Here is a 22354-nt window from a genome sequence, read left to right as displayed (position 1 = left end):
CCGAGAAATCAAAACAAAATTAAATCTTAAAATTGACATGGTTCCTATTGAAAGGGTTAACCAATACAGATTTTTAGGAATAATAATCGATCATAGGGTGTGCTGGAAACCCCACATTGCTAGCATACAATCCAAAATGGCCAGAAGTATTTCCATAATGGGGAAAGCCAAACATTTTTTAGATCAGGATTCCTTACATATTATTTACTGCACATTAATACTACCATATATTAGTTATGGCATTGAGGTATGAGGTAATACATACAAAAGTAATGTAGACACACTTTTTAAGATGCAGAAAAGGGCAATAAGAATCATCCATAATGCAGGCTTCAGAGATCACATGAGTACACTGTTTTTACAATCCAAAAACCTAAAATTTAGAGATCTTGCTGAATTTAAAACTTTACAAATAATTTACAAAGTGAAACAAAATCTACTACCAGATCATCTTTGTCTTTTGGCTGTTCCCGTTAGGGGTCGCCACAGCAGATCAATCGTTTCCATCTCACCCTGTCCTCTGTATCTTCCTCTGTCACACCAACCACCTGCATGTCCTCTCTCAGCACATCCATGAACCTCCTCTTTGGTCTCCCTCTTCTCCTCCTGCCTGGTGGCTCCATCCTCAGCATCCTTCTCCCTATATAACCTGGGTCCCTCCTCTGCACATGTCCAAACCATCTCAATCTCGCCTCTCTGACTTTGTCTCCAAACCGTCCCACCTGAGCTGTCCCTCTGATATGTTCATTCCTAATCTTGTCCATTCTTGTCACTCCCAAAGAGAATCTCAACATCTTCAGTTCTGCCACCTCCAGCTCTGCCTCCTGTCTTTTTGTTAGTGCCACTGTCTCTAAACCATACAACATAGCTGGTCTCACTACTGTTTTGTAAACTTTCCCCTTCACTCTTGCTGATATTCTTCGGTCACAAATCACTCTTGCCACCTTTCTCCACCCACTCCACCCTGCCTGCACTCTCTTCTTCACCTCTCTACCACACTCTCCATTACTTTGAACAGTTGACCCCAAATATTTAAACTCATCTACTTTCACCACTTCTACTCCTTGTAACTGCACTATTCCACTGGGCTCCCTCTCGTTCACACACATGTACTCAGTCTTGCTTCTACTGACTTTCATTCCCCTTCTCTCCAAAGCATATCTCCACTTCTCCAGACTAGACTCAACTTGCTCTCTACTCTCACTACAGATCACAATGTCATCTGCAAACATCATAGTCCATGGGGACTCCTGTCTGATCTCATCTGTCAAGCTGTCCATCACCACTGCAAACAAGAAAGGACTTAGAGCTGATCCTTGGTGTAATCCAACCTCCACCTTGAATGAGTCTGTCATTCCGACTGCGCATCTCACCGCTGTCACACTATTCGTGTACATGTCCTGCACTACCCTAACATACTTCTCTGCCACTCCAGACTTCCTCATACAATGCCACAACTCTTCCCTTGGCACCCTATCATAAGCTTTTTCTAAGTCCACAAAAACACAATGTAACTCTTTCTGTCCTCCTCTGTACTTTTCCAACAGTATTCTCAGAGCAAACATTGCATCTGTAGTGCTCTTTCTCGGCATGAAACCATATTGCTGCTCACATATCTTCACCTGTTTTCTAAGCCTAGCTTCTACTACTCTTTCCCATAACTTCATGCTGTGGCTGATCAGCTTTATGCCTCTGTAGTTACTGCAGCTCTGCACATCACCCTTGTTCTTGAAAATAGGAACCAGCACACTTCGTCTCCACTCCTCAGGCATCCTCTCACCTTCCAAGATTTTATTAAACAATCTGGTTAGAAACTCTACTGCCATCTCTCCTAGACATTTCCATGCCTCCATTGGAATGTCATCTGGACCAACTGCCTTTCCACTCTTCATCCTCTTCATAGCAGCCCTCACTTCTTCCTTGTTAATCTCTTTTACTTCCTGATTTACTCTCGCCACATCATCCAGCCTTTTCTCTCGCTCATTTTCTTTATTCATCAACTCTTCAAAATATTCCCTCCACCCTCTCAGCACACACTCCTCACTTGTCAGCACATTACCATGTGCATCTTTTACCACCCTAACCTGCTGCACATCCTTTCCAGCTCTGTCCCTTTGTCTGGCCAATCGGTACAAGTCCTTTTCTCCTTCCTTCCTATTCAACTTCTTGTACAGCTCGCAATATGCCTTTTCCTTTGCTTTTGCCACTTCTCTTCTCGCCTTACGTCGCATCTCCTTGTACTCCTGTCTACTTTCTTCATCTCTCCGACTATCCCAAAACTTTTTCGCCAACCTCTTTCTCCTTATGCTTTCCTGGACCTCTTCATCCCACCACCAAGTCTCCTTGTCTTCCTTCCACTGTCCAGATGTCATACCCAGTACTGCCCTAGCTGTCTCCCTCACCACATCTGCAGTACTTTTTCAGTTGTCCAAAATTGCTTCCCCTCCAACTAGTGCTTCTCTCACCTGCTCGCTAAATTTCACACAACAGTCTTCCTCCTTCAGCTTCCACCATCTGATCCTTTGTTGAGCTCTCACTCTCTTCTTCTTCTTTACCTTTAAAGTCATCCTACAAACAACCATCCTATGCTGTCTAGTGACACTCTCCTGCTACCACCTTACAGTCTGTGATTTCTTTTAGCTTGCATCTCCTATAAAGACTGTAGTCCACCTGTGTGCACCTTCCTCCACTCTTATATGTTACCCTGTGCTCCTCCCTTTTCTTAAAGTAGGTATTCACCACAGCCATTTCCATCCTTTTTGCAAAATCAACTACCATCTGTCCTTCCCCATTCCTATCCTTGATACCATATCTACCCATTACTTCCTCATCACCTCTGTTCCCTTCACCAACATGCCCATTGAAGTCTGCTCCTATCACCACTCTTTCATGCTTGGGCACACTCTCCACCACCTCATCTAATACACTCCAGAAATCTTCTTTCTCCTTCATCTCACAACCTACCTGTGGGGCATATGCACTGATGATATTCATCATCACCTCTTCAATTTCCAACTTCACACTCATCACCCTGTCAGACACTCGCTTAACCTCCAACACACTTTTAACATACTCTTCCTTTAAAATAACCCCAACACCATTTCTCTTCCTGTCCTCACCATGGTACAACAACTTGTACCCACCGCCGATGCTCCTGCTCTTACTTCCCTTCCACGTGGTCTCTTGCACACACAATATGTCTACCTTTCTCCTCTCCATCATATCAGCCAGCTCTCTCCCTTTACCAGTCATACTACCAACATTCAAAGTCCCCACTCTCATTTCCACCCTTCTAGTTTTCCTCTTCTCCCGCTGTTCATGGCAACGTTTTCCTCCTCTTCTTCGTCGTCTTCGCCCAGCAGTAGCCCAATTTCCACCGGCACCCTGTTGGGCAAAAGCACCGGTGGCGGACGTTGTTAACCCGGGCCGCGACTGATCCGGTATGGGAATTCGATTCTGAGTCTGCATAGTTGGGTTGGCTTGTTTTACGGCGGATGCCCTTCCTGACGCAACCCTCCTCATTTATCCGGGCTTGGGACCGGCACTCAGAATGTACTGGCTGCACACCCCATGTGGCTGAGTTACAAAATCTACTACCAGATAACCTCCAAAAATTGTTTCGTGAAAGAGAGGAAGGTTACAATTTAAGAAGGAAATATAATTTAAGAAAACAGTGTGCCCGTACAACAATGAAACAAATGTGCCTTACGAGATATGGGGTGGATTTATGGAATAACCTAACCGAGGACATCAAAGTATGTACTAAATTACATCAATTCAAAAGAAATTTAAAACTTAAAATATAAAAAAAAAATATGAAATTGAATAACGTAATTTTTCTGTATATACACAGGTGTGCATGTTGGTGGATCTAAACTGTTATATTATCAGGTCATATCGAATGTATGGGAAACGTGCATGCACACGTGGGCACAGGTTGCCCATGGGTGCATGTATGTGGATAAAATCTGTTATTAAGTCATATCAAATACAGAGAAACGTGCATGCACGCATGGACACGGGCTGCCCATGTGTGCATGTAGGTGGATAAAATTGTTATATTATCAAGTTATATCGAATACAGGGAAACGTGCATGCACGCGTGGACACGGGTTGCCCATGGGTGCATGTATGTGGATAAAAATTATATTATCAAGTCTAAATGAATACAGGGAAAAGTGCATGCACGCATGGACAAGGGTTGCCCATGTGTGCATGTATGTGGATTAAAACTGTTATATTATCAAGTCATAAGATACAGGGAATGTGCATGCACATGTGGACATGGGTTGCCCATGGGTGCATGTATGTGAATCAAAACTGTTATATTGTCAAGTCATATTGAATACAGGGAAACATGCATGCATGCATGGACACGGGTGCCCATGGATGCATGTATGTGGGTTAAAACTGTTATATTATCAAGCCATATTGAATCTAGTGTGTGTATTGGTGTATGTAAAGGTATTTGTGTATATGTGTATAGAGGTAATGTATTTATGCAAATATATGTTGATATGTATATAGATAGGTGTGTGTTTATATAGGTATGTATGATCACAAATTTTTTTATTTATTCTTGTCTGCACAGCCGAAAACAGTACATGTGAAAGGGGGTACAAAATATAAGTCTTACTTCATCCTACTCCCTTTGAGCAATGTACGGACTCTAAAAGACGAATGTGCCTGATGTATAAATGTTTTTAACTTGCTCAAATAAAAGAAATGAAATGGAAAAATACTCGTACACTTATGATAGTCGAGTCAAAAGCCTGGATTTAATCCCGCTCAGCTTCTCAAGTGCTGCAATCAGTTTATCCAGTAATTCAACAAAGATCACAACACTGTCCATGAAGTCAAGATCAGTAAATCTTTTCTCGCCAACAAAGGCACCGATTTCCACAACCAGTGCATGAGGAACACCAGTTTTCACTGGGAAAAATCCACGGGTTTTACTATGACAGAGTGGACACAACTGTGAATCCAAAAACCCACAAATTTTACATGTTGAACTTCGGCTTCTCCCTGGTTTCACTTGGGGTCACCACAGATCAGACGTCGGTCTGCATGTTGATTTGCCACAAGTTTTACACTGGATGCCCTTCCTGATTCAACTACATATTACATGGAGAATGGGCAGTGTTGGCCTTGAACTGGGAACCTTCTGCACTGGAAACAAGCACACTAACCACTTGGCCACCAGAAGTGTGAGTTCTGCAGTCACGACTAAGCCAGTCATTTCAAGTGATATTATTCCATCTTTTTTTTTTAATTTGTGGAAGTTTTTTGTTTTACGCTCGTATGAGGAAACCATGACTTGAACCGTATCGTGACCTTGAAACCGTGATGATCCTGACCATCGCACTCTGTGTAAAAAACACTAAACCTAAGCTGTCATTGGTGTTGCGGTGGTAACAGCAGCGTGAGGGTACAGGATCCCCCTCCGGAGCAGAAACAGCCCTCACTTTCACTATTGTGCTCGATCCACCACCATCTGAATCCCACTATTCATCAGCGCTGCACAATAAAACCTCCACAGCTCCACACCGCTTCCAGCTTCCCCAAATTCTCTCTCTCTCTCTCCCTCTCTCTCTCTCATATACATACAGCTTTCTCCAGCCTCTTGAAACGTACTTACTTATGATCATTTACCACAACAACTACTATCATCTTCTGACTTCTTGGTTTTGTCGTAAACTGTGCGAACACTACATTATTGTCTTCAGCAGAAGTGAGAAAACATATAGTGACGCCACATGTGTGACCAGATCCAGAACAAACGGTCTTTGTGACTAACATTTGTGCAGTGTTATTTTAGAGTTAGAGCTGAAAGCATTAAGGAACACTGCCGCACTTTGCAGATCGGTAGCGTTAATTTGCCCGTAATGGGGCGAACACGTTAGTAACTAATATCAGAACCTTTTTTGCATGGGCGCCCATTTTTAACGGGGCCAAGATCAATCAAATAACAGCCTGCAATTTCGTGTTTGAATCAGAGAAAAAAATTACAGGCAATCTAACAATACAAAGGTGTTTTAAAGTATTTGACGTGCAACCCTCCATCAGTACCACAGTGACTGCTGTAACTCGAGCTCAACACATTCATTCAAGCCCCACCGATACTGTTTTTTGGGGGGCCGATAATGATATTAGGGAGTAAAAAAAATAAATAAATAAATATATATATATATATATATATATATATATATATATATATATATATATATATATATATATATATACACACACACACACACACACGAGGTCTGTCAATAAAGTATAGGTCCTTTTTATTTTTTTCAAAAACTATATGGATTTCATTCATATGTTTTTATGTCAGACATGCTTGAACCCTCGTGCGCATGCGCAAGTTTTTCCATGCCTGTCGGTGACGTCATTTGCCTGTGAGCACTCCTTGTGGGAGGAGTCGTCCAGCCCCTCATCGGAATTCCTTTGTCTGAGACGTTGCTGAGAGACTGGCGCTTTGTTTGATCAAAATTTTTTCTAAACCTGTGAGACACATCGAAGTGGACACGGTTCGAAAAATTAAGCTGGTTTTCGGTGAAAATTTTAACAGCTGATGAGAGATTTTGAGGTGATACTGTCGCTTTAAGGACTTCGCACGGAGCGAGACGTCGTGCAGCACTCCCAGGCGCCGTTGTCAGCCTGTTTCAAGCTGAAAACCTCCACATTTCAGGCTCTATTGATCCAGGACGTCGTGAGAGAACAGAAGTTTCAGAAGAAGTCGGTTTCAGCATTTTATCCGGATATTCCACTGTTAAAGGAGATTTTTTTAATGAAAGACGTGCGGGCGGATTACAGCGTCGGCTCGCAGCCGCCGCAACGCTCCGCCACAGGAAAAACACCTCCGTTGGAAGGCTTAAGGACAAGTTGGAACATGTCCAGCTGTTAATTTCTCATATACTCACTCCACTGAAAGCCATCAAAAGCCGCCTGGATTTTACAAATGGTTATCAACACGGAGGTGTTTTTCCTGTGCCGCCGCACCGCGCCGGCTGTGTCCCGACGCGCGGACCTGTCCACACATCTTTCATTAAAAAAATCTCCTTTAACAGTGGAATATCCGGATAAAATTCTGAAACCGACGAAACTTCTCTGTTCTCTCACGACGTCCTGGATCAATAGAGCCTGAAATGTGGAGGTTTTCAGCTTGAAACAGGCTGACGACGGCGCCTGGGAGTGCTGCACGACGTCTCGCTCCGTGGGAAGTCCTTAAAGCGACAGTATCACCTCAAAATCTCTCATCAGCCGTTAAAATTTTCACCGAAAACCATCTTAATTTTTCGAACCGTGTCCACTTCGATGTGTCTCACAGGTTTAGAAAAAATTTTGATCAAACAAAGCGCCAGTCTCTCAGCAAGTTCTCAGACAAAGGAATTCCGACGAGGGGCTGGACGACTCCTCCCACAAGGAGTGCTCACAGGCGAATGACGTCACCGACAGGTGTGGAAAAACTCACGCATGCGCACGAGGGTTCAAGCATGTCTGACGTAAAAACATATGAATGAAATCCATATAGTTTTTGAAAAAATAAAAAGGACCTATACTTTATTGACAGCCCTCGTGTGTGTGTATATTATATATATATATATATATATATATATATATATATATGGCAACAATTCCAAACATTTTGTTATCAAAGTCTTATGAGGAAGAACTGTAATTGAGTCTTAATGTTTTACAGTTTAAACATGAACTTTGTTATAAATACAACCCCTGGCAATAATTATGGAATCACCGGCCTCAGAGGATGTTCATTCAGTTGTTTAATTTTGTAGAAAAAAAAAGCAGATCACAGACATGACACAAAACTAAAGTCATTTCAAATGGCAACTTTCTGGCTTTAAGAAACACTATAAGAAATCAGGAAAAAAAATTGTGGCAGTCAGTAACGGTTACTTTTTTAGACCAAGCAGAGGGAAAAAAATATGGACTCACTCAATTCTGAGGAATAAATTATGGAATCACCCTGTAAATTTTCATCCCCAAAACTAACACCAGATCTGCTCGTTAGTCTGCATCTAACAACGAGTGATCACACCTTGGAGAGCTGTTGCACCAAGTGGACTGACATGAATCATGGCTCCAACACGAGAGATGTCAACTGAAACAAAGGAGAGGATTATCAAACTCTTAAAAGAGGGTAAATCATCACGCAATGTTGCAAAAGATGTTGGTTGTTCACAGTCAGCTGTGTCTAAACTCTGGACCAAATACAAACAACATGGGAAGGTTGTTAAAGGCAAACATACTGGTAGACCAAGGAAGACATCAAAGCGTCAAGACAGAAAACTTAAAGCAATATGTCTCAAAAATCGAAAATGCACAACAAAACAAATGAGGAACGAATGGGAGGAAACTGGAGGAAACTGGAGTCAACGTCTGTGACCGAACTGTAAGAAACAGCCTAAAGGATATGGGATTTACATACAGAAAAGCTAAACGAAAGCCATCATTAACACCTAAACAGAAAAAACAAGGTTACAATGGGTTAAGGAAAAGCAATCGTGGACTGTGGATGACTGGATGAAAGTCATATTCAGTGATGAATCTCAAATCTGCATTGGGCAAGGTGATGATGCTGGAACTTTTGTTTGGTGCCGTTCCAATGAGATTTATAAAGATGACTGCCTGAAGAGAACATGTAAATTTCCACAGTCATTGATGATATGGGGCTGCATGTCAGGTAAAGGCACTGGGGAGATGGCTGTCATTACATCATCAATAAATGCACAAGTTTACGTTGATATTTTGGACACTTTTCTTATCCCATCAACTGAAAGGATGTTTGGGGATGATGAAATCATTTTTCAAGATGATAATGCATCTTGCCATAGAGCAAAAACTGTGAAAACATTCCTTGCAAAAAGACACATAGGGTCAATGTCATGGCCTGCAAATAGTCCGGATCTTAATCCAATTGAAAATCTTTGGTGGAAGTTGAAAAAAATGGTCCATAACAAGGCTCCAACCTGCAAAGCTGATCAATCAGAGAAAGTTGGAGCCAGATTAATGAAGAGTACTGTTTGTCACTCATTAAGTCCATGCCTCAGAGACTGCAAGCTGTTATAAAAGCCAGAGGTGGTGCAACAAAATACTAGTGATGTGTTGGAGCGTTCTTTTGTTTTTCATGATTCCATAATTTATTCCTCAGAATTGAATGAGTCCATATTTTTTTCCCTCTGCTTGGTCTAAAAAAGTAACCGTTAATGACTGCCACAATTTTTTTCCTGATTTCTTACAGTGTTTCTTAAAGCCAGAAAGTTGCCATTTGAAATGACTTTAGTTTTGTGTCATGTCTGTGATCTGCTTTTTTTCTACAAAATTAAACAACTGAATGAACATCCTCCGAGGCCGGTGATTCCATAATTTTTGCCCGGGGTGTATAACCAACTGATGTACATCACACTGCCATCACTCTGATCTGTCCCGTCTCTCAGCATGTGCATAAAACAGACCTCTCCTCTATCTTTTCCCTCCCTGCCTAGCTGGCAGCATAGCAAATCACTAATCTCTTGTGGCTTTAAAACACCCACTGAGTGAAAATGACTGACAGCTGGTCACTTTGCCTCTGTCTCTTGCAGCTAATGTGACCAAGGGCTGGTGGTGGTCCCAGCCATGTTTGCTGTTTGACTTCCCCCTGCTCTACTTAAGTACTTAATGACAGTTTCCAATGGGCAATGTGTTTTTCTGCATTCTTTATTCAATAAGTTTTCATAGCTGCAAAAATAACACAGATACAACTATGTTCATGAAATGCTCCTATGGACCGATACTATCGGCCAACCGATGTACCAGGACTGTGAACGTTCAGTGACTTCTACGTCCATGTATCCATCTCCTGACTTGTCCAAAGAAATGTGGCAGTAAAATGATATTGATATGATACTGGCTGTATGATGATATCAACAATAATCTTTAGATGAAGTTTGATGGCTTCTGAAAATGTAGGGAATATGTGTATAAAAAAAAATCCTGAAATACCTACTAAATGGTTAATGTGATATTCTTCTGAACCTCTTGAAAGAAAGATGAAACAATTTCTAAAATTGTCTCCCCATCCAAACACTTACAGATGTGACTGTTTGGTGCTGACCGATTGGCACGCGTGCCAATATTTTCTGCTTCTGAATACAACCCAAAGTTTTGACTCGACTAAACAATTTGGAAATTATCCTCCAAAATGGTTCCACTTTAGATTTGTAAACAAGAAATTAACCCCTTGGTGCAAATCTGACACAACCCATGCAGAATACACAATGAATTAAAAGTTCTTTTTCTTCCAGTTCTCTGTCCAAACTTTCAATATTTCACACTTTATATATCACCATCAAGAACATGATTAGAAATTTGAATGAATGTGAGATGTAATAAGTGGTTTATGCAGTATGAAAAGTGAGATGAGGCGTCAGGAAAGCAGCATTTCCTGAAACACTTGACTGGACTAAATATCTTCCCGGTGACTGAGCAGCAGAGAACAGATGTGGAAACGCGTTCTGTTATTTTCACATCAAAGGCATGACAGGGAGGGCGAGCGCCCGCTCCCACGCGCTCCTCCACTACAGCTTCCTGCAATCCTTAAATTTAGCTCCAGTTCCCACAAATTACACAATGTTCCAAAGTATAACAAACATGGGGTTGGGCTTCAGAGGACCAAGACGAGTGTCGCATGTCCCATGTGCAACCAGCCTGAACTCACATCACCGAAAATATCACATAAGAGAACACCTGCTAATAAAGTGTTAAAAACCCACAAGTTCTGGATCAAACAATGCAAACAATGAGCACTGTAACACTTTCTCCAAGTGGAAACACTGCTTGGAGCCGTTGACATTTTAAAACCAGTATCAGTGTGAAATGTTTTAAAAATTCAGGAATAAAGAAGATGCATCCTCATTTCCTTGGAGTAGGTCATGAAATGCAAACAAGGTCATCTGTTTGCGGATTTATTCCACGTTTTGAAAGTTGGATGTTCTGACTGCATAAGGTCATCATGCAACAGCTTCACATTTAAAGGAGGGAAGGCAACTTGCCTTGAACAGGATACACAGAACTCTTGGAACCATTTTATGGCAAAGGCTGATAAAAACCCTTTCCTAATTTATTACTATTTTCAATCCTACAAACAAAGCAGGCAAAGTGGAGCAGCTCATTAGCGTGACAAGCTTTGCCAAGTGCAAACAATCTGATGCAGGAAAGCTGTGAAAGGAAACTGTTGAATGCTTTGAATCAGGATCATCTGCACCACGTAATGGTGGAACCTTCAAACTGTTATTTGTATTTGGATACTGTACAGAACCACCAGAACTTTATCTGACTCCATGACACCAACAATCAGCCAGCCCCCATTTGTATTTTTTAATTATTTAATACAACTGGTCAATTTTGAGAGCCAAATAATCCAATCTATTTTTTTTTTTAATGGTAACCAACATTTTCATGAAAAACTGCAAAAAAAACACACATCCACCTTAAAAAATAAAATAACATAAATAATAATAAATTGGTGTCCCTCTTCTTTATTGATTCCCAAAATGTGGGCATGAAGGTACTGCAGGCAGGCGGTGAGAGTGGCTTTAAAAATAAATTCATAATTTAAATTTTGGAATAAAGCTTAAAATTATCCCAAAACATATATGGTTGTTTTTAAATGTAATCAGAAGTAATAATAATAATTTTAAAAAGTTGTGCAATTAAAATGACATGTTATTCTTCATTTATCCAACCTACCGGTAGTTTAACATAATATTGGTTATGTAGATACTTCATCTCAGGTGTCAATCAAAATTGTGATTGAAGGTTTGTGTGGGCTGGAGAAGATTTTCAACTGGGCTGTGGCCTTCTGAAGTTTGGAGATGGAAAGTAATAATAGTCCTGTCACACCTACATTTAAAAGACAAAACCCGACTTACTGAGGTTTTTAAATCTGTGCTCATTAACAGACATTGCGGCTATCACTGTGTGTTCGTGGCATCAATATGATCACGTGTACGCCCAAACATGAACAGGTATTTATAAAAAGAGAATATGCAGTGCAAATCCTGATTAATGTGATTAAAAACAAAAGTGAAAGTCTACACAACAAGCACATTTTCATCTGCACTATAATTTATAGAGGCATAGATTGCAATTAGTGATGCTGTCCAAATATTTATGGACCCAACTGTCAGTGCATCCAAGGGGAAAAAAAAAAAATCTCTTCCCATAATCCTTCTCTTGCCAGAAGCAATGCAACAGCAAAACTGAGTACTTCGTATATTCCTTCAAACAGAATTTCTTACTATAAAATGGATTAACGGGACAAATACAAATCGTTAGAACCCAACTATATAAATAAAATTAAAAAAATAAATTTACAATACCAATATATACATAAAAATGTAATTTGCAACATTTGTCACACCCGAATAACAAATAAATGTAATAGAAGCTTGATGTTTCACAGTTTGAACATTAACTTTTTTATAAATAACTACAAATATAACCAACAACCAACTTAGGTCAACCTGCATTTATGAGGGGCGATTGAAAACCAGGACGAAAAAAAGTTCTGGTTCTTCGTATTTTACATTCGCTGTTTCGGAGTTGTGAATCTTGCACCGTCTCATGGCCCGTGACTCACGCGAGAGGTCGGTTTCAGCAGAGTTCCAGTTTAGGGCACAATGTAAACACACCTTGTGAGGTATGGACAACAAGACAACATCTGGGCACAGCAGAAGTTCATCACAGGTGTTACACCTCCTCTAAGATAACCCTTAACTTGGGAGAACGTGTCATCATCATCATCACCCGTGAACTTGCTGGATCAATGCCATCCACATCCTCGCTAGCCATTGTTTACACTCGCTGTCAGACGCTGGAACTCTGCTGGTGCCACTGTGCATTCTGGGTAGCGCACGGGGCCGCCAGGGGGATTATGGGAAACAAAGTACTAAATTGAAAGAAACCAGTTGCACTCTTGCAAGAACATTGCACTCTTGTAGCTAATGTGAACAAGGGGTGATGGGGGTCCCAGCTGTTATTGATAGCATTGTAAACACTGTTGCTGGATTGGCATTTGCGTTACAAACATAATGACACCATTTCCAAAGGTGATTTCTGCACTGTTGTTTGTTCAGTGAAATAAAATGTTCCACATCGGTAAAAATAATGCTGACACTGATATGTGTGTGAAAGTCTTATATTGGCTGATATTATCACTCAACTGTTATATCGGTTGGACTCTACAAATTCTGATCCAAATATATACCACCAGTCAGGGTAAAAAAAAATAAAAACAAAACATTGTGACGTAAATGCAAAATAATAAAACACTGTATTGCAGTCACTCAATAAAAACTAAACATTTTTTCCTCCTCTTCATTAATTCTCTGCCTTTGATAAAATACACACTGGTGCTCATGACAACAACACATTTCATTCAGACTACACTGGAGCTATAAAGCTGAAGCTACAGTACGATAATAATGAGAGCTAAAACCAGGGAGGATAAACAGCGAGAACAGCTGCCATTACTTTCAGGAGCCGGGGCTGTAATTTCGGTTGAGAGGGGTTTTTTTTTTTTTTTTGCATCATCATACAGTAGTGTTCAGAATAATAGTAGTAATAATAGTAGCTATGTGACTAAAAAGATTAATCCAGGTTTTGAGTATATTTCTTATTGTTACATGGGAAACAAGGTACCAGTAGATTCAGTAGATTCTCACAAATCCAACAAGACCAAGCATTTATGATATGCACACTCTTAAGGCGATGAAATTGGGCTATTAGTAAAAAAAAAAAGTAGAAAAGGGGGTGTTCACAATAATAGTAGTGTGGCATTCAGTCAGTGAGTTCGTCAATTTTGTGGAACAAACAGGTGTGAATCAGGTGTCTCCTATTTAAGGATGAAGCCAGCACCTGTTGAACATGCTTTTCTCTTTGAAAGCCTGAGGAAAATGGAACGTTCGAGACATTGTTCAGAAGAACAGCGTAGTTTGATTAAAAAGTTGATTGGAGAGAGGAAAACCTATACGCAGGTGCAAAAAATTATAGGCTGTTCATCTACAATGATCTCCAATGCTGTAAAATGGACAAAAAAAAAAAAAAAAAACAGACACGTGGAAGAAAACGGAAAACAACCATCAAAATGGATAGAAGAATAACCAGAATGGCAAAGGCTCACCCATTGATCAGCTCCAGGATGATCAAAGACAGTCTGGAGTTACCTGTAAGTGCTGTGACAGTTAGAAGATGCCTGTCTGAAGCTAATTTATTTGCAAGAATCCCCTGCAAAGTCCCTCTGTTAAATAAAAGACGTGCAGAAGAAGTTACAATTTGCCAAAGAACACATCAACTGGCCTAAAGAGAAATGGAGGAATATTTTGTGGACTGATGAGAGTAAAATTGTTCTTTTTGGGTCCAAGGGCCGCAGACAGTTTGTGAGATGACCCCCAAACTCTGAATTCAAGCCACAGTTCACAGTGAAGACAGTGAAGCATGGTGGTGCAAGCATCATGATATGGGCATGTTTCTCCTACTATGGTGCTGGGCCTATATATCGCATACCAGGTATCATGGATCAGTTTGGATATGTCAAAATACTTGAAAAGGTCATGTTGCCTTATGCTGAAGAGGACATGCCCTTGAAATGGGTGTTTCAACAAGACAATGACCCCAAGCACACTAGTAAACGAGCAAAATCTTGGTTCCAAACCAACAAAATGAACGCCTCGCAGATGTGAAGAAATCATGAAAAACTGTGGTTATACAACTAAATACTAGTTTAGTGATTCACAGGATTACTAAAAAAGCCGTTTGAACATAATAGTTTTGAGTTTGTAGCATCAACAGCAGATGCTACTATTATTGTGAACACCCCCTTTTCTACTTTTTTTTAACTAACAGCCCAATTTCATAGCCTTAAGAGTGTGCATATCATGAATGCTTGGTCTTGTTGGATTTGTGAGAATCTACTGAATCTACTGGTACCTTGTTTCCCATGTAACAATAAGAAATATACTCAAAACCTGGATTAATCTTTTTAGTCACATAGCACTACTATTATTCTGAACACTACTGTATACAACTTTTGCCTCCAGGTCAATCCAAACACATCCTCAGACTTCTGAAAAAGAATCTCTGCACGGAGAGAATCCTAACACAGAATGAATATTTAGAACAGCTGACGACTTTGTCACTGAAACAATCGAATGTAACTGATGTTACAGACTGTATTGAAGTTTACCACTTGATGTTTCGACATAAACATCAGTCCAAACGTAAAGGACTTTGTCAGAGCTGCAGACGCTCTACTGAGTGTTCCTCTGCTTAAAAACACAGTGCATCAAATTAAACCATCATTACCACTGTAATGTTAACTGTTTGTTTTTAATTTGTATTATTATTATATTCATGCCTTTTTACCCGAGGCCAACATATGGCCATCAGGTATTGCGAAGACCTGGCGTCCGTCCATCTGTCTGCAGCATAAGTCCAGTTCTATTACTGCCACAGTCTTCAAATTCACAGGGAACATTCTTGGGACACAGACCTTGGAGAAGTTCAAAGATGGCTAACCTTGACCTATTTTAAGAGGTATTTTAAGATGGTAAAATGTCACATTCTGTACCTAATTTTAATGGTGTGGTGATGTCGCTTCCTGCTATCGCTAGGTGCTAACTTTTCTTTGTTTTTTGGCTAGAAATAACACCTTTCTCATATATTCTGTAAAAGCTAGTGAAAAATAAACACTTCTAAAACTGAAAATGCTGTTTTAGAACCTAATAATACCTCTGAAGTGATTTAAAAGACATTTAACAGATGTTAGGGTTGTTTAGTTTTTGAGTAGAGCTGCACCGTGACATCACAGTCTGGTTGGTAGCTGTAAACTCAGTTTTTGCAACCTAATAATTACTTAAATAACTGCAAATTATACAGAACACAATGCTCATATGGCCGAGGGTATATTAGCATTGCGTTATTTTTTAGGTTATAAAGAAACAGATGTCTGCAAAAGAACACAGCTGTACTGCAGTGAGTCATAAACACAAATTAAAGCTCTGAGACATTTCCGGGGATGAGAGAGAGAAAAAAATATATCCCATTTTTCCCAGCAGGGTCAGGAGCAGGAAGTTACTTACTCTCTTTTGGGACAGCAGAGCTGGATGTTCCGCTTGCTGAGGTTCTTGCCACTGGGCTGGAATGCTTGGGCCCGCGGCCAGGGATTTTCAGTCCGCTGGATTTGAGCATATTCATTCTACAGTCACAGGAAGGTGGCCAGGACCAGGACCAGGACCACGACCAAGGGTTCTCCCTGAGTGATGAAGGCTTGTGGATCAGGCACTAGATGGAGGAGAAGTGGCTGCTGCTCCTCATCTTCAGCTGAGAGAAAGAGAGTCTATCAACGTGGAAAGAAACAAACAAAATGAAAGAACAGCTTAAATGACACGTGCTTGAAATGTCTGCCACAACAAATGGGTCAGATTCTAAAGGATTCAGGATTCACAGGGGAAAAGTTCATGATATCTGCATACTGTATTTCAGTGGGTACAGCAAGTTGTCCACCTTCTTACAGGTCAGGGCATCAAAAGCCAGTTACTCCATCTTGGGTGGAATGTACTCATAAATGTGAATCCAGATCCTCAACTGGGAGAAACCAATCGCACACACCTGTTGGCGGGACTTTGGTTTAGGTTGAGACCATTGCAGTGCTCAAGCATCACCCTTTGGGGGCGCAACAACACCCAACTACAGCCACCTACTCATCGACCCGACCTCGCCCCACAAGGTGACCACAATTTTATTCTGGCAGCTATAACATAAGAATAAAGCTGCAACAATTAATCGATTTTTGATTGACTATCAATCAAGAACTATTTTGATAATCAATGACTGTATTTTCCGGCGTATAAGTCACACCAGAGTATTCCAGACTGTCCATAACTTGGAGTCATTTATTCTGTTATCACATCAGGCTGTCCTTGAGTCAGCAACATCCTAACAATGACCCTAAGCACACAGCCAAGATATCAAAGGAGTGGCTTCAGGACAACTCCGTGAAATGTCCTTGAGTGGCCCAGCCAGAGCCCAGACCTGAATCCGACTGAACATCTCTGGAGAGATCTGAAAATGGCTGTGCACCGACGTTCCACATCCAGCCTGATGCTGCAAAGAGGAATGGACAAAACTGCCCAAAGATAGGTGCACCAAGCTTGTGGCATCATATTCAAGAAGACTTGAGGCTGTAATTGCTGCCAAAGGTGCATCAACAAAGCACTGAACAAAGAGTGCTTATGTACATATGATTTCTTAGTTTTTTTATTTTTAATAAATTTGCAAAAATAAAAAACAAAAACATTTTTTTCATGTTGTCATTATGGGGTATTGTAAGTAGAATTTTGAGAGTAAAAAAAATTAACATACTCCATCTTGTAATAAGGCTGTAACATAAAAAAAAAAAATGTGGAAAATCTGAAGCGTGCCTTCGTCATGAATAATGCACCACAGGCCCAGTAATCAAATCAAAGATTCACAATTTTATATGATCCATCCATCCATTTTCTATACCCGCTTACTCCAATTAAGGGTCACGGGGTGCTGGAGCCTGTCCTAGCAGTCATAAGATGTGAGGCATAAAACAAACAAACAAACAAACAAACAAAAAACCTTGCCTTTTATGTAAACAATTACCATTTTGAACCTTGTGGGCTCAAATGCAGAAGCAAGATACCTTCACACATTGGGAAACTCAGTTTCCCAGCATGCCCTTCCACGTTCAAACAGCACAGCCGCTACATAAAGGGATGAGTATCATCACCTGATAATAAACAAGTCTCTAGACCGTAGTATCAATAATGGCAAAGTTACTGGTTCTGTAGTCGGTAATGAGAAGTTATGTTTCTTTTTATTATTGCTCAGTAAATGTTTATCTAGTACATTTTATCTCAACAATTCCATTCTGATTTGGACGTTCATCTTGCTATCAAGACTCCGTCTTCATTGTTACTTATAGCTGCTTGAAAGCTTGTTCAGATGTGACCACTGCTGATTTATTCTAACTGCCACCATGAGAAGACCCTGGACTTTGCAACACTGTCCTCTTACATCAAGGACAAGTGCATCAGCAAATGACCCTACAAACTGTGGACTGTCATTTCTGAACATGGCAACATGAATTTGTATTTCTTGCTGGTTGTTGTTTTGTTAACATTGAACCTGCCGCGCGGCGAGCCGTACATCCACGTACCTCAACGTTGACGTGTGCGCACAACGTGTTCCAACCCTAACTGCGATGATACCTACTGGACAAGCGATAATATTAAGAAACCCTTCTATGGCCCACGGGCCGGCAGTTTGCCACCACTTCCTCAGCCTGAGATTGCCTCCACATCTTGTTTCATTTCAAAGACATAAAAGCTGAACTAATTTAAAACAAATATCATTCATCACAATACTAATAACGAATTTACAGATGTAACAAAAATATTTGGGATTTTGTAATGCTCGGTAGACAAAAAAACATTAAGGTTTAGGCAAACCGGATTTCTTTTCCAAATAATCTAACATATTGGCTCGATTAATCGGTTAATCTTAAGCCTATAAAAAATCCCTGCAGTAGTTTACTTTACATCATATAAGCCTGAAATGATCAATTTATCTGCACCTAATGTGGCTGAAAAACGAGCCGAAAGCAAAATGACACTTGGAGCTATTGTTTGTAGCTTCTGCGGCAACGTGCTCCAGACTGCCTTCACGCAAAAGCCAAATTTACATTAAAGTCCACAAATCGGAGAAAACACTCACCTGCGTGTGTGGAATCACGGCGGCCCGCAGACGGAGAACTTTGTATTTCCTCTCGGGGATAACGGGCTGCCCCTCCCTGGGATGCTAATCTGGATGCTGAGCAGAAAGGGAGAGTCAGCGCGGCTCCGCGGATGATGGCAGCGGCTCACCGGCGCTAGCTCTCAGTTAGCCTGCCGGCTCATTCTCAGCGGCTGTTAGCCCGCTGGAATCAGACAAAAAACCCGCACAGCTTCCCCGCCGCTTCAGCATCAGCAGCCACTTTTGTATTTTGTTGTTCTTTTCTCTTTTCCTAGCCGCTTCTTGCTGCTGCGGCGCGGGTTTGCTGGTTAGCTCAGCCCCCTGTGACTCAGCCGGTCGGAGCAGACTGAATGAACAAAGAAGCTGCAGAGCGGAGCCTCCTGGGGGAAAGACTAGCGCGTTGTCTGGATTCCCTTCAAAATTACTACAATTTAACGCGACCGTAGTTACCGACAGCGGTACAGGATTCAGAAGGCTTTGGGCTTAGTTTTACATTTAAATTAATGATCGTTCTTTCCTTCGGCGTTCACAAAGCCAACAAAACAGCCCTTTTAAATGTTTAAAAAAATACGTAAATGTTTGACAGAATTCAGGGGCGTAAGATTTTCTGATGGAGTCTGATGCATAAACGGGCTGTCCGCAAAATTACGGAACCCTGTTTGGAAAGGGGGTGGGGGATGGTAATTTATTTAAACTTGTTTTGGTATAATTATGCCAGGGCAGCAGGGTGGCTTAGTGTAGCTGGTCTACTCTGTGTGAGCCTGATCCTGTCAGATCTCAGAATGTAAACAGTGCAGGACCTGGTTTGTACTGCGGCTGTGTGTGTGTTTCTCCACGTAAAACTGGTATCAGGAAGGGCATCCGGAGTAAAACTTGTGCCAAATATCAATGCAGATCTGGTTGTGTCTGCTGTGGCGACCCCGAACAAAACGGAAGCAACCAAAAGGACAACAACAACAAGCAGGGTGGATTAAGGGTTAGCACTGTTGCCTCAGAGCAAGAAGTTCATGGGATTGTTTTCCACCTGTGGATTTCCTGTGATTTTTGCATGTTCTCCCCGTGTTTGTGTGGGTTCCTTCCAGGTGCTCTGGCTTCCTCCCACATCCAAAGACATGCAAGATAGGTGAACTGGCAACTTTAAAAATTGTCGGTAGGGGTGTTTGTGTATGCAAGTGTGAATGTGTTTGTTTGTCTCTATGTGTCCCTGCGATAGACTGGCGTCCTGTCCAGGGTGAACCCCGCCTCACGTCCTATGACTTCCGGGATAGGCTCCAGCCCCCCATGACCCTTAATTGGAGTAAGCAGGTACAGAAAATGGATGGATGGATAATTATGCGATGGGCACCTTGTGCTGCAATGAGACACGTTATACACATACATTTGTGTACCCCGAACTTTGAATTTATGACAAAAAAAATCTGGCTTTTTATATTAAAATTTCTCAGATGATGCCCTTTAAACTCATAGTGAAAAGTAATCTTTAAATCATAAATTATAAGAAATACCAATGTAAAAGCCAAAATGCTATTGTGCATAAATGCACCCTTTAGTAGAACACATGTAAACTATCACTTTCTTCAGACAAGATTGCACCCAGTGAGTCAAAATTTCACACATTCTCAAGGAAATGTTGGTTTCTCAGAATGCAAAAGATGGAGAACCATGTCCTACTTTTTCTGGATCAGTTTCTAAACTTCTCAGTCACCCCTCGTATGGGCCAAATTGTAATTATGTTCCGGTGCGACAACTGGAAGTGCACAAAGCTGTGGTGCAAAAGAGGAAATCGGATCCCGACTGATAAGGATTTTGGGGGGGGGGGCTGATATGATATCAATATTAGGGAAAATCTTTTTTCACAATACCCATATCTGTTGTTATATACATAAAAATGGCAATGATTACTAACATTTCATTGTCAAACGCTTATGACTAAGAAATGTAATTGAGGCTTATTGTTTTCCAGTTGAGATGAGAGATGAGATGAGATTTATTGTCATTGTCATTACTCAAGTGCAACAACAATGAAATTACGTTTACACTCCAATTACCTCAGACAAGATACAGCAATTTATCCACAGTTATTACTTGTTTACCATAATAATGGCACACATCAGAATGAAAGACAACACATATACATTTGACATTGTTTATGTGCACTAAACTTGAAGCAGTCTGTCAATCGAATTGAGGTAAAGTGGGTGAAGGCTGCAGCAGGCGGGGCCCGCGCCGCTCAGCTTGGAGAGTTGAAGGCCGCAGCAGTAAAAATCGTGCTGCCTTCGAGGTGGCAGGGAGGAAGCCAGGGTGAGGGGAGTGGAGAGACACAAGGGGGAGGTAATAGGGATTTAGGGAGGGAGACATGCATCGTGTGCAGTTGAGTTACGTTTCTGTCAGTTTCTGTCCATAGTGCAGCGGATAAGTTAAATTTTTCACTAGAACACTTCAGTTAATGATGCAAGCAAAAAAATTGGCACAGATATTCCCCATAGAGTACTTGTGAAAATTCACTGGGTACCCAGTCAAAATTTCAAGGTGGCCACTATTTTTCAAGATGGCCGTCAGTCGACTTTCCATATCGCAACTCTCGTAACTTTTGTCATGTTTCTAAGCATTTGTATTGGTTTTATTTGCTTAATCTACACCCCCAAGCAAATATATGCTGGATATTTGTATACTGATTAATATAGTATATAGATTTACAAGTATACACAAATATGGCAGCCATATTTCCGATCAGAACACATGAATGATTTACAAGGCTCTTGGCGATGTTTTTATGTCATGCAGAAGTGTTCATTTCATTAAATATGTCACACACAATTGGTTTACAATTCAGTTTGGTGTGAAGTTGCTGATTTTGTATTATAATATATTTAAAAGAGTGAAAGTCAATGCACAACCAGGGCACACTGGTGACTTCACTGCTGTTCAACTCAGCATGGGGTTCAGTGTCAGCTAATCTTGCTTTACTAAAGCCATACTTAGTATTACTAACACCAAAATGATATGCTAGCGCTAGTTGTAGTGTAGTTTAGCATAGAATAGTGTCCCAGATGTGGTCTAGCAGCCCCAAATCAATTAGCTAGTAGAAAGTAGTTGGTAGATTTAGTTAGACAGCCGCACCTGAATTGACAGGGTGTGCCAGCGCGGGAGAGCCGAGCCAAGGGTGAGGGGACTATACATGGGTTACCCATGTACTTACCCAGATGGTGTACAGATCACACCGGACTTAAATGACATTGGATGAATGATCGGGCTAGGTGTAGGGTAACCGAACCTAGTTGTATCCCATACATCAATGTGCATACTTGACAAAGGTGGTAAAAGGATAGCCCCTCGGCCTTCGTCAAGCACTCAAAATGGCAAGTTCTTTCCCAAGCAGAAAGGAAACTGACTGGAGCAAATGCTGTCTTTGTCAAGACAATAAAAAGGAAGCTCTTATTTCACCCTTAGCCTCTGTGCATCATGATCCAAAGCAGGATGGATATGTGATGATTGCAAGAAATGTGCCATTGTTCCAGGAAATCGGATA

The 22354-nt window shown here is 41.0% G+C and overlaps 1 protein-coding gene across 2 annotated transcripts in view; it reads right to left on the bottom strand.

The window, feature by feature from the left end:
* Nucleotides 1–19291, bottom strand: part of clip2 (CAP-GLY domain containing linker protein 2) — a 61615-nt gene extending 42324 nt beyond the window's left edge. Inside the window, exons 1-2 of one of the 2 annotated variants that reach the window (XM_034177744.1) lie at nucleotides 18808–19291; nucleotides 16146–16386 (exon numbers count right to left, since the gene is read on the bottom strand). In XM_034177744.1, coding sequence (XP_034033635.1) covers nucleotides 16146–16260 — 115 coding nt within the window. In that variant the 5' untranslated portion in view covers nucleotides 16261–16386; nucleotides 18808–19291. The remainder of the gene's footprint in view (nucleotides 1–16145; nucleotides 16387–18807) is intronic. The other variant, XM_034177745.1, reaches the window with a different exon arrangement.
* Nucleotides 19292–22354: the final 3063 nt, after the last annotated feature.

This window comes from Thalassophryne amazonica, chromosome 9 (assembly GCF_902500255.1).
Source record: "Thalassophryne amazonica chromosome 9, fThaAma1.1, whole genome shotgun sequence".
Taxonomy (NCBI): Eukaryota; Metazoa; Chordata; class Actinopteri; order Batrachoidiformes; family Batrachoididae; genus Thalassophryne; species Thalassophryne amazonica.
Note: the sequence above shows the minus strand (reverse complement) of the source record. Positions and strands in the feature narration are given on the sequence as shown.